We start from the raw sequence: 13,394 nt of genomic DNA, 5'->3' as shown, positions 1-13,394 counted from the left end.
CTATTGTTATTCCCATAATAATGACTATGGTTTTAATAATTACCGATAATTGGGGATTAGGGAGACATTCCCAAAGAATTGTGCACACATTCCCCCCCCCCAACTTTAATGACCCCTAACTCAAATTTCACCTTATTCTACCCCCACGAATTTCAGTATTTTTACTAATTGGACCCCGAGCAATCGATGTAGCCCATTTGCGACACCATAATTTTGCCTCTAAGTAGGGGCTGTGGAATTATGGAGACACTAAAATGTCTCCCTAATTCGACGTGTCTCCAACAGGTATAACTTAATATGACGCTACAGTGTCTTCCAACGGGTTATGGACATAATATCAATCATTGACTCACTGACTCTCTGACTGACTGTGGCTTGTGAGTCACTGGCAGTGCTACCATATGGGATTACCCTGCTAAGCCACTGATTAGTATAATGGGCTACTAGTCATTAATTTGAATCAATTGAAAAGAATTTCGTGCGCTCTTGCACCAGCTTTATAGCCTTGCCTTGTATATTGTTTTTCTTTTCCCCCAAACTTACAACCCCACTTTTAAAGTGTAAGAAACCATGTTGATAACAGAATTCCAAGACTTTGTCGCAATTGAACTGTTTTACAGTCGGGCCAAGGCAAGCTAGCTAGGTCTTCCGATGAACAGTGGTTTTGCTGGTCAAAGGTATTCGTCAGAAATGTCAAAGTCATGATCGAAGACGCGTTGCGACCCTTGGTACATGTGCACTGTACCCTACTTTGTTCTTATGAATGAGTCTGGTTCGTTATTTAGGCTACACAATGAACACCCAGCCTATTAAAAAGACCGTCACACTTGAGTGTTTCTGACCAAAGTTCGTCCATGTAACGTTGGCGGGCAAGGGCTGCTTTGGTTCATGACGAGAAAGATCAATACTATACATCATAGATAACGGTAGATTGAAGGTCTTCCGATGAACAATGGTTTGTCTGGGTAAAGGTGTTCGTCAGAAATGTCAAAGTGACAACGAAGACGCGATGCGACTCTTACCCTACTTTGTGCTTAAAAAGGTCGTATTTATTGGGCGAATGAGGATTTAGGCAGCACGGCAGAAAGAATAATTTCACAGGGAGACAAGTGTCATAATCTTAAAACCAAGTATATTTTTTAACAATAATTTCGTAAGTTACTTTTCGGATAGCTGCAAAAAAACTGTACCTTTAACTACAAAAAGTATTTCCTAACACAATTGGAAATGTTTCTCAGTCCCAGATTCATGTCTTATCATCATTTTTGCAATTACTGACCTTCATTGATGATATATGAAGAAAAAAAGTGGCGCCTGGTAATTAGAACATTTTTTTCCAATATCCACGAGTTTTTCATAATTTATGTATGCGTGTGCTCGCTTTGCAATGTGAAACTGCTTTGAACACGAAATTCTCAGTTCGTATACCACGCGCTTGATCAATTCGACCCTGCTCTGGCTATTTAACTCATCATCGGCAGCACTCTTTAGCCTATCAATATAGTTAGGGTTGCTTTGGAAACTAACTAACGAATACGAGGCAATCATGCACGCCCGCTATACCTCAACAACAACAAAATCCGATATCACAGGCGTTGTCAGGTTCAGGTTGGTTTCAGGTTTGTTTATTTTCCACAGTACCAAAAATCAAATACAATTGTATACCATTTTACTAAGTAAATTTTATACAAAATTAATGCAAAGAAATACAAGGTAATTGTGATACTGCAGAGGGATCCATTTAGAAAGCACAGCTTGTATTCAATGGTCCTAATTGACATGCACGTCCATTGAGACAGGAATAAAAGAATGTTAATCGAACCATTCAGGTCCGTGGGTTATTAATGAAAAGTACATTTGTACAATCAACGTGAAAGTTAGAACACCACAATTTGTTTCAAAACTTGCCAATTGTTGATACATTGTACCTCTTTTGTGATTTCTTTTATTTTCTTATAATAATTTGGACATTTTCTAAGCTATTAAATTGATTTCACGATTACTTTTTTTTTTTTTGCTTCGTGATAGAAAATAACTAAATCTCAATGGACTTATCGTAAATTGTATACATTCAGCTAATCTTAAGTTTGCCGCATGGTGCTATTGTGTCAGTTGGTAAAATTATGGGTTTTATGGAAAAAAAGAACAATGACGTCAACACCATTGTTATAGAAGTTAGACAATTTACATTGAAAGAATTTCAAAGACTGGATGTCGTGAAGCTACCAAACGGAATGGCATACTTCCACTACCCTGAGACTCAAACCACAGTTACCAATGCATGGAGAATCTTTTTAGAAGAAAAATGAAATCAAGATCGCCCGATTCAGTCCAGTAGTTTTTGTTCTAGAGCCTATTTTGTGAAGCAAGGTGGGGTCATTTTTGTCCCGATGAATTACTAAACCGCGACCGGGAAGTTGACTTACATTGTAATTGATAAAGGCATTGTTATGGACTACCCTGTATATGGGAAATAGTACGAGAACCTGCAGCCTTGCAATTCGCTCTTTGCACGCTCCGCCATAAGCATGCAGAGCCTCGATCTGGCAACTTTACACAACAAAAATAGACGGTTCAGTGATTCCCGTGTACTGAACCCTGACATGGGAACCACTGAACCGGCTAAATTTATTGTGTAAGGTTGCCAGATCGAGGCTCTGCATGCTTATGGCGGGAGCGTGCAAAGAGCGAATGATTCCATCGAAACTACTCATTTTATTCATGTAAATGGGTCACACCTTCCTGAAAAAACGTACGTACGGCTCTATAATACTGAATGCGCCGCTAACGACAGTCCTATCCGGTAAGTCTTCAAATCCTATAATAACAGGCATTTTATAAGAGCCGTTACCTTGTAGAAAATACCTTGTAGTTGTAGAAAATACCTCCAAAGAACATCCTCGTGGGAGTATAACTGGAGTTACGACCCCTAGTGCTACAGCAAGTGTTTATAACAGCGTGTTGAGAGTTTTTCCACGATTACTTCTCGTTTACTCCCTGGGCTCCGCTTGCAGACGATAGTCGGGAGGGCTAACCCACAACCACTGCGATTCCAACTTGGGTATGGGGTCACCATCTGGGAGCTTGAACTTGTACTTCTGGATCAATGTGATGTAGAACAGGAAGAACTGTTTCTGGGAAAGTTGCTCGCCAATACACGCCCTGCGTCCTGAAAACAGAATATGTATATAAGTGTCATTAAAGTCGAATTAAGAGCAGTGTGAAATTTGAAATGAAAAATAAAGTTGTACGTAAGCGCTGCTTAGTCTACTAATTTGTGGGGCGGGACTATAATTATTCCCATCATTAAACCTGAACTAAAGTTTTTTTGTGACTGGAATTCAGTTGGCCAATGCGGTAGAGATTATCTTTACCACTTCCGACTGAGCTTTGTCAAAATAAGTGAGTTATAGTATAGGGGACCAAAATAATATCTTGTGAGAGTTTTTTTCAAAAGTTACCAACCGGTTGAGTAGGGAATGAAGTAATCTGGTCGATTAATGCGGCCTTGTTCGTCGATAAACCTCTCAGGTCGGAAGTTTTCCGGATCACCCCACAGCTCCGGATCAAAGTGCACCGCGTAGATGTTTGGAATGACCGTGGTACCCTTTGGAATCTTGTAGCCGAGAATCTCAACATCATCTGCAGTGACGTGCGGGATTATAAGCCAGAAGGTGGTATCCATGCGAAGGGTCTCCAGGATAACAGCCTCCGTGTACGGCATCTTCTCTTTATCCTTTAGCGAAGGCGGCTGGTCCCCGATGACGTCTTGAATCTCCTGGAAGACGCGCTGCTGCACCTCAGGATGCAGGGCAGTGGCCAGCATCAGGAAGAGGAATAGACCCGAGGCCGTGTCTCCCTGGTCCGGGATGAAGAAGAACAGCATCCACAAGAACTTCTCGTCGGTGAACTCTCTCAGGTCACTGTTGGGGTCACCTTTAGCCATCTCGATCAGACACGCGTCCACCATGTCGCGAGGATGGCCTGGGTCCAGGGTGGCCTTATGATTGTGAATATGCTTCTGTACGAACGCCAGCAGATCCTTTGTCATCATCTTTCCCTTGTTCAGTCGAGGGCTGAGGCCGAACTTGTGATAGAAGGGCAACATCGGCTCCACGTCGTATAGTTTGAAGATTTCCAAAAACCATTCCAGGACATAGCTCAAGATTTTGGAGAACTCCTTGTCATCTTCCTCGTAGGTGGTACCGAGGATCATGGAGAAGGTCACGTTGAGGAGGCAGAGGCTGAGAGGGAGGCCGAGCTCAAATGGCTCCCCGCCTCTCTTCTTGATCAGCTCGGCCAGGTGATTAGCTTCTTGGAGGATGATGCTTTCCGAGCCGGAGGTACCGTAGCCAAACTGACGGACGGTTCGCATCATGTACTTCTTCTCTCTCTTCCAACTCTCCGTGAAATCCTCAAAGAAGACACCTGATTTCACAGTAAACAATTTCTCTTAACACTAAATTTTACAATTAAAAAAGTTTTAAATTTAGAATTGTTTATGTCGTTAAAACATTGGCTTAAGTGCTCAACTTTGTAGTTGACGCAAAAGCAAGCGCAGTTGAGCAAATTGAAAACGTCATTAGGCCTACAACCAGAAACAACGGATAGCTCTGAAATGGTAAAATTTGACTCTTGGCTCCCATTCCTTTTCATTTAATCGCAAATCTATATCAGGATTGAGGCTATATATGGGACTGGGTGAATGTCAAATACTTACCAACATTCCGTTGATTTTCATTGACATACGTAAATGGCCACACACTAGGACGGTCAGAAACCAATGCTGAATGCTTCACGAAGGCGTCTTTAATGGATTCGAAGCTGTTTAATATGAGCATGCGCCTGAAAAAAAAACAAGAAAAAGGAAAAGGCAAGGCTATATATTTATGTTGTCATGGAGCACACAGTTCTATTTGATGGATTCATATTATATTCACTGGTAGTCTTTTCGTGAATCTGGTCTACACTATAGGCCGAATGAGCGGGGCCACTTTTGTTTCTTTTATATTATTATCTCAACGAAGGTCGGTTATTTAGTGCAAACACGTTGAACGGACATGCATCTAGGACTGAGAAACATCCCACAAGCTCGGTGGTAAGACGTCTGCACTAGACTGAGCAGGAGGTCGTAGGTTCGAGTCCCACCCGAGTGATTTTTCTGGCGGTCACAAACTGATTGCTTATACGTCCATGAAGGGCAAAACCTAACATTGATTCCCATAAAAAAATTTTTTTGGGAGAATACTTTGAAAATGCATTTGACTTTCCACAGACTTTGTACACAAATGAACCAAAATAGGGTCTGGATGCTATATTGTTTGCATCCTATACGATAGCACTGCCCAGTTATCTTCACAACCTGTTAGTCAATTAAACAGGAAATGAGGAGGGGACAGTAGTGAAAGTAAAGCTTGTCCCGAGCCAATATGGCCCATCAGGCCGGCGTTTATCTCCGATTTCAGTAGCATGAAACGACTGAGAATATTTCTATTCCCCCTGGATGGGATGCCAGTCCATCGCAGGTTACTCCCCAGCTAATGATGCTACCCATTTATACTCCTGGGTGGAGAGAGGCAAGTTGGATGAAGTTGCTTGCCCAAGGACACAACATTATGGCCAGCGGCTGGATTACCCCGGCCAAGGAAGTTATGTTTCACCGGCGTTGGTTGATTAGTGTGTTTGTCTGTGAGCAGGGTAACTCAACAAGTTCCGGACTGATTTTCTTGAACATTCTTTTTATTAGGGCTTGTCCTTGGTACAAGTACAAATCCATTATATTGTGGAAGTGATCGGGAACTGCGTGTGAATGCAGGATTGTTTTAAAGAATCGTTCGCCCATTATGCAAAACTTCACCAGATCGTTATACACTCCAAAAAGATATGTAAAAATAATAAGGTAAATATTGTTATGTAAAATAACACACAATTTCGGTTAAATTCGCCGGAAAAAAAGTACATATATACCTCGAAAACATGTAAATTGAAAAATACATATTGAATAAGTAAGGCAGTCAATTTACCTTAATTATGTAGAAACGTACTGCAATTAGGTAAAACGCACTAAAAACAAGGTAAAAACGATTATTCTGAGCTATATTCAGGGTGGTTAAAAAAAAAAGGACACGTCCTTTTTTTTAACCACCGTGTAGGCTATCAGCTTCGGTCCAAAAATTGGGACACCGGTATCAAAATGTAATGATTTATTATCACTATGTTCAAAACTAATTTTTGGCAAGGTATGCACATCTATAGGTGGAAAATGTGTGATAGCCATATGCAGTGTGAGCGGGGACAGTTTTTTGGGTGTTATCAATTTTACATTTTTTTTTTCAAAATGGCCGCCAATATTATGCGAGTTTCCTTGCTCTATGAATTTATATGGTAAAAAGCATGTTTTTGCCGCCTTTTTTGCATATACTGCCACTGCTGCAATATGCTATCACATATTTTCCAACTGCAGGGATTTTGGCCGAGTCATTAATCCTTGTACATTGTAGGATCCGTGCATAGACTCTTGGTGTGGTAGAGGGCATGCAATTTTGGTAGTACATGTATTAAATAGGCGCGCAATAGAAATATGACCTCTTAACACCGACATTTAAAAAGATAAAATTATACACATTTTTTAATGTTTCAGTATAAATTGAACGAGACATTTTTCAACGTCCTATACAACTGGTACTCGACGTCATCAACGTATTGTAAACAAAAAAATGACGTGACCTTTACAATGCAAATGGCATCGCAGCTTCACGGGTACGCCCTTGACCTGAACCCTGGCCCCTGCACGTATACTAGACCATTCCGTCGCGGGTTCCCTGGCCCCTGCACGTATACTAGACCATTCCGTCGCGGGTCAGCTATCTTTCAGGGTCACGCCGTTGTTGGGCATTTTATTGAAAATATGTCCCATCATGACATATTCTATACTGTGCATATGATTGGCTTTTGTTCAAAGAAATGCCCCAAAGATTCCCATCAGAAAGATATGGCTGTATTCTATACTTGAAACGACCTGATGTACACGCGCATGTAATAAATATTGAATTTCAAACAAAGCCCGTACGTGATATGCTATTATTATTAATACTCTAGTATACCACAAGTAAGAAACAACATGGATGTAGAGAAACCTACTATTAACTTACTTTCCCAAGTACAAAGTCAACGTAAACATATCTGGATGGTACTGCTTTCCAATCCTGGTGATATTGGCATTGGTCTGTCCAGAGTTTGGAGCGATCAGCGGTGAATTACCGACCAAGGGCCAGCCCCGAGGCCCGGGCGGCCAGGTGTATTTGCTCCAGTACGTCAGTCGCCGCCATATCAGCGTCGTGACCAAGAAAGTCACGACCGCACACAGGAGGAAAGGCACGGTTGATATGTAGTACGTGTTGGCCAAAACGGAGATGACTTTGTCTGTGATCGTCATGTTGGCAGACAGATATGTCCGCTATAAGGATCTGGAGACCAAGGTTTACTGACCAGACACCGGCGATGAAAATGATCCGACTCAGGACTAGTCTTGAGTATATGGAGCGCCAGAGGCATTTAACGTCGGTGATCCACTTTCGCAATCGGATGCATATTCACGATCGGAGATGGACTTTTGCGACCGGTGATTAACTTTTATTAGTGATGCATATTCACGAGCGGTGATGGAGTTTGCGATCGGTGATGAACTTTCGCGAATCGCGATCGGTGATGGCCTGTTGCGATCGGTGAATCACTGATGGACTTGCACGACCAGCGGCGCAGTGATCAACTTTGCAATCGGGCTCGGTGCCGGTGATAGATTTTCGCGATCGGTGATGGTCTTTCGCAATCGGCGATCAAAGTTGCGGTCACCGGTCGCAAAGTCCATCGCCGACAGTCCATCACCAATCGAGAAAGTCCATCACCGATTGCAAAGTCCATCACCGCTGGTGTATTAACTTGACTGCGAAAGTACATCACCGATTCGGCGATCACATTAAATGCCTCTTTGGCGTTCCATACAGCTAGGGCTATCCATCTGATGGTCAGCGCATGTTCGTATTATTATCGATGGCCTCGAGACGAGAGTAAACAGAAGTGCTTATTTTTTCCGTACCACACGTAGCCTTGGTCAAGGCGCTAGTTGTTATTTATCCAGCCGTGACGCGGTAAACGATATCTTCGCTTGCGCTATGCATGCAGTCATACATGTACATCTATGCATGCAATGCATTAAAAATACAGCGCGAACAGCGACCTCACGTGGCCACTATTTTTATGCAAATCAGTTGGACCCAATCTAGCGCCTTGGTTCAATCGTCCATGTGAGGTTTTGAGGGTGGTGCTCATTATGTTAATAGCCTTAGCTGACCTTAAATGTCGTTTTCTTATTGGTCGATCGTTGCGTGGAAACTTGCAGAGTGAAACGTGGCACCGTACATGTACATAGTCCATACACGTACACGCTGTGTGTCTCTGCACACGGCACCAATTGCACAAAAACTGTGGTTCCTGTCACGTCCGCAAAAGGCGAATGGCTGCAAATAATTTGATGACGTCCGGATTTACCAAGGTGTGATTGGACACTCCACATATTAGCCCCGCCTACACCTATCTGTATTCGCATACGAGGTCGTGCGCTAGAAATCCAGCGCAAAATAAAGAAAAACATAAGCTTTTGCCGACGATTGAACGCCAAGCGCTAGATTGGGTCCAACTGATTTGCATAGAAATTGTGGCCGCGTGAGGTCGCTGTTCGCGCTGTACTGAGCACCGCATGCATAGGGATGCAACCCTGCAAATAAATTCCCATAGACACTAGTGCTAAATGCCCATACTTCAAAATTCTTTTAAAAATACTCAGAACTCTCACAGGTATTCCAGCTGCAAGGAAAAATGATGATCAACATGTCATCTTTCGTTTTCTTTTCATTTTTTGGTGGGTTGACCATTGACTTTTCGAGATATTCTCACCCAAAGAAGACGACCCCTATTTTCCTCAATAAAAGCGGAAAAGTAGCCATCTTGACAAACGATTCCTCCACAACATGGCAAAATAGCGCCACTTTCGGGCCCAATAGCAACCAAAATGCTCAGAATTGGAAGCCCCAAGTCACACTCTTGCAGAACTTCAAGTTCAAGCTCCCGGAGAGTGACCCAAAATCCAAGTTGGAATCCAAATTTATTGAAGTCCATCCCAGAGGACTATCGTATCGTGGCAGAGCCCAGCAACTGGAAAAATCTCAGTAAACCCAAGTCCATTTTAAAACCGATTTTGCCATTAATTCTGTAGTGAGCTAAATCGGGACGTCCAGCATCCAAACGATATTGGTTGCATGACTTTTCACGGTACCATCTTCAAAAATAGGGGGCGCTCTTCAAAACGGGCCAATATGCAAACTACGCATTATTATGTCCCGCATTATAAGGTTGCAGACCGTAAATAAACTGCCATAGACCCCAATGATAAATGCCCGCACTTCAGAAATGCAGGGAAAATACTCACAACTCTCCAAGGTGTTCGAGACACACATCAAAATTAAAGCTTATTTCATCAGCTTTCACTTTCTTTTCAATTTTTGACTTTTAGGAAAAAATTCCATCCGAAGATGATCACCCCTTTAAAAAGTCCTGAAGCCCATCGCCATTTTGAAAAACGATGACTACACTCCATTGCAAAATAGAACGCTTTTAGTGCCCCAATTTTATCCAAATTGCACAGAACTACAAGCTCACAGTCATGTGCACGGCTTCCATCCTTTTTTTTTTTTACAAACCCTCAAGTTCGTGGCCCACAAGTACAATAAACTCGAAAACCGAACAATTTGAGTGCATGCAAGTCGTGATTTGGCCGGCGTAGGCAATTTTGGACCGATTTACTGACATGCAACCATAGGGGGTTTTGGGGGCTTGGTTTTCATATTCCTCGTTCATATCAGAACTCTCTATACCATTTTGCAAAATGGTTACCTAAAAATAAATTATCCGACATTTTAGGGCAAGTTTTTTTTAGGTTAAGTTTAGGCCACTCATTTCCGGAAATGCTCGAAGATCTCCGAAGCTACAAGATTGACTTTTAATGAAAATAATACCACTACTGAATGATTTTAAATACGAGAAAAGTAAATAGGTATTTCATAAACTCACGCATGCCCAATAAAAGCAACTTTATATGAACACACATATTTCAAGTTTATAAGTCAATAAAGTAGTGTTGCTATGCAGTTGCCGAACGCACTTGGTAACCATATCGGCTTTGACGTCATTAAGGCGTACATGCGTGATTATAGAGGAATACCCAGATATCCACACATAATGTCCTGGAGTCCTGGAGTGTCATGGCCTAGCGGTTAAGAGCACCGGCCTCATGCTCTGGTGTTTCAGAGGCAACAGTGGCGTGGGTTCGAGCCCGGGCCCGGACACTTGTGCCCTTAAGCAAGGCACTTAACCATTATTGATTCGTCCTTCGGATGGGACGTTAAGCCGGAGGTCCCGTGTGTTGTATAAGGCCTAACGCACGTAAAAGAACCCAGTAACACTTATCGCTAAGAGAAGGGGTTTGCCCCGGTGTTTCTGGCCTCCTAGTTATACTCCCTTGTGGAAGTCCTTAGGAGAAGAACCAACCAAGTATGTCCTGGGTCGTCAAGACCAAGATCCAAAACGCCGGTTCGGGACCATCCCCCTGCAGCTTACTGAGGCAAGCCAGGTAGTGGAGAAATTTATTATCTTGGATGCGACATTCACTCTGATGGATACTCCTCACATGATATCAGGGGCTACGCCACTGATTTCAAGGAATTTTAATTGGTCTATTATTATTATTTAGCTTATATGAATGGAGGAAAAAGTTTGCGCGTGTGGCCGATTCGCGTGATATCGCTGACTGAAACTGTGTGACCCACGGACCACCTGTCTATAATACGTGTTCCGTGGTGTGAGCGAGCAGTGCAGTGGGTGTTAACACGCATTTTAGATTATCATTATGCGCTATGATGTCACGCCGGTTGTCAGCTTACTGGTCCGCGGTCGCCGGTCGAAGGGTCGTTTCTCAGTGGTCATCGTGTGGATCATTCGCGACTATTTAGATTTAGATCAATGATAATTTTTTTAGAAACTCAAAATCTCAGTGGGGGGGGGGGGGGGGGGGGGGTGACAAGGTTTCATGGGGGGGGGGTCGCCCCCACGCCCCCCCCCCCGGTGGCTACGCCACTGCATGATATCCATCATCGAATTGGTTTCTTCAACCATGGGCCAGCTGGATCGTGTCTGGAGAAACAAACGCCTCACTCTCGGAACCAAAACCCGGATCTACACAACCTGTATCTTACCAATTCTCTTTATGTATCTGAGACATGGACCCGTTACTCAAGGAAGATGGACGTAGAATTCAAGCTTTCCATATTTGCGTTAACGCCGCATACTTGGGGTGAGATGGTCTGACTTCATCAACAGAAAACCAGGCTGGAGGATCTCTGGGCACATTCGTCGATTCCGTGGCAACTCCCCCAGCACACGCCGCCCTCCAGCTGGCCGCTGATGTATCTACAACAGGAGCCATAGGCCATCAGCCTGGGTTTGGTCGGCATCAAAATAATTAGGCGTGAATAGTGTTCATTGTGATTTTTTTGGCAAGGTATGAAACCCTGTAGTTGGAAAATATGTGATAGCATTGCAGCGGTGGCAGCTTTTTGGGTGCTATCACTTTAAAAAAAAATGGCGGCCAAAACATGCTTGTTATTATAATTAATCATGTAACAAGCATATTGGCGGCTATTTTGAGAAAAAAAAAATTAAAAAGTGAAAACACCCCGAAAAACTGCACCGCTCACACTGCAAAGCTATCACTCATTTTCCAACTCTAAATGTGCTCTTTTCGATCATTTGATACCGGTGGCCTAATTTTTGGACCGAAGCTGAGACCCTAGTATCCCTAATATCCGGGTGCACTGAACCAATTCAAGCCCTATTGAAAACATTGTAAAATCAACAAAGTCTAGGGCCAAATAACATGCAAGCCGACATCACTGGGGTTTCTCGAACAAAAATTAAATTATTGTCTTGTACAGTCATCTTTTCTTTTCTTTTCAATTTTGGGTAGACTAGCCGATTACATTTTTAAATATTCACACCAAAACAAAATCACCTTTTGAAAAGTGATAGTTTCCAAGCCTGCATGTAGCCGTTTTACAAGTGGCATCCTGCCACTTTCTCAGGCAAATAGGACCCATTTCAACCGTAATTTTATCAAGCCTGCCCTCAGATGGAAGCCCAAATACCAGGGAGTTGATCCTTGGCTGCATTTACACAATTCCACCGTTTTTAAAGCAGAACGGTCTCCATTTTCAAAAGAAACTGTAGGGAGGGGGTCACTGTTTATGCTCGCGTAAAAATTCTCACTTGAATTATATTAGTTCACTGCACCCATCCTGGTTGGTTACGACCACGCGGCCGATCGACCGCGAAATGGTGCGACAGCTGAAGGCCGGCCATGTTCTGTCAGCCCCGTGGCACGCCTCGACTGACGGGTTGGGGGGGGGGGGGGGGGCTCGACTTCCCGTACATTTAGCTGGATTTGGAGACTGATGATGAGTGGGGATGATGATGATGATGATGTTGAAAGACTCACGTGTGAAACTTTTCACACAGAACTTTCTGGATAACGCAACAAACAAAAATTACACAAAATAACAGATCTTGATCACAGAGTCCAAAAGTAATACACGTGTTCTATAAACATGGATTCTAAATATGATCACGTTGATTTATTTCAGCGGACATGGTACATAAAATGTTGAAAGATTAAGGCGAAAATGACACTTACGTCTGATGAGTGTACTCCACGCTTTTGCCCGAGAGAGCAGGCCCGGATTACCCTATAGGCACAGTAAGTACTGTGCCTATGGCCTACGAAAACTTCGGGGGTACGAAAATACCACAGCGTGCCATAAAACACATATAGGCCTACCCGCACACCCTCCCACTCGCAGAAAAAAGTTTTTAAAAAGTGTTAAGGGTCTCTCTCAGAATTTGCAATTTCACTAACTGACGCTGTACAGTACGGAAGACGGATAGCACCACTCTACGGAAGATGGATAGTGCCACTCAATGAGTGTGAATATATTTTTTTGGTGCGTGTGAAAATATTTTTTTTGTACAGCGGCCGCCACTTATTATGCCGCCACTTATTATGTGGCGGCCGCCAGATAATAAGTGGCGGCCGCCGCATAAGTCGTCGTAATAAGTGGCGGCCGATGTACCAAAAAAAATTTCACAAAAAAAAAAAAATATTTTCACACTTTTTTTTGTGTGGCGGCCGCCAGATAATAAGTGGTGGCCGCCAAATAATTATCTGGCGGCCGCCACATAAAAAAAGTGTGAATATATTTTTTGTACGTGTGAAAATATTTTTTTTGTAC

The 13,394-nt window shown here is 43.0% G+C and overlaps 1 protein-coding gene across 2 annotated transcripts; it reads right to left on the bottom strand.

The window, feature by feature from the left end:
- Positions 1-2,355: 2,355 nt before the first annotated feature.
- LOC119738472 (vitamin D(3) 25-hydroxylase-like) lies at positions 2,356-7,539 on the bottom strand. 2 transcript variants are annotated; one of them, XR_005272456.1, is made up of 5 exons: positions 7,152-7,539; positions 4,721-4,845; positions 3,466-4,428; positions 2,925-3,169; positions 2,356-2,851 (listed from the first exon to the last, which is right to left on the bottom strand). XR_005272456.1 is itself a non-coding variant. In XM_038213376.1 (4 exons), the coding sequence occupies exons 1-4, from the start codon at positions 7,433-7,435 to the stop codon at positions 2,991-2,993; spliced, it is 1,551 nt and encodes a 516-aa protein (XP_038069304.1). In that variant the 5' UTR covers positions 7,436-7,539; the 3' UTR covers positions 2,356-2,990. The 2 variants fall into 2 exon arrangements, 1 of the variants encoding a protein (XP_038069304.1); XM_038213376.1 differs by having other exon boundaries at positions 2,356-3,169.
- Between the last annotated feature and the right edge of the window lie 5,855 nt (positions 7,540-13,394).

This window comes from Patiria miniata, unplaced genomic scaffold (genome assembly GCF_015706575.1).
Source record: "Patiria miniata isolate m_02_andy unplaced genomic scaffold, ASM1570657v1 HiC_scaffold_3, whole genome shotgun sequence".
Lineage (NCBI taxonomy): Eukaryota > Metazoa > Echinodermata > Asteroidea > Valvatida > Asterinidae > Patiria > Patiria miniata.
This window is presented reverse-complemented; position numbering and strand designations above follow the sequence as displayed.

What these genes read in the sequence shown, in the direction of transcription:
- LOC119738472 (XM_038213376.1), bottom strand. Translation starts at nt 7,435, where the DNA reads ATGACGATCACAGACAAAGTCATCTCCGTTTTGGCCAACACGTACTAC. An exon ending in TTGACTTTGTACTTGGGAAA is followed by an intron (nt 4,846 to 7,151) that starts GTAAGTTAATAG and finishes TTTTTTTTTCAG; the next exon opens with GCGCATGCTCATATTAAACA. An exon ending in CTTCATTCCCTACTCAACCG is followed by an intron (nt 3,170 to 3,465) that starts GTTGGTAACTTT and finishes TTCTGTTTTCAG; the next exon opens with GACGCAGGGCGTGTATTGGC.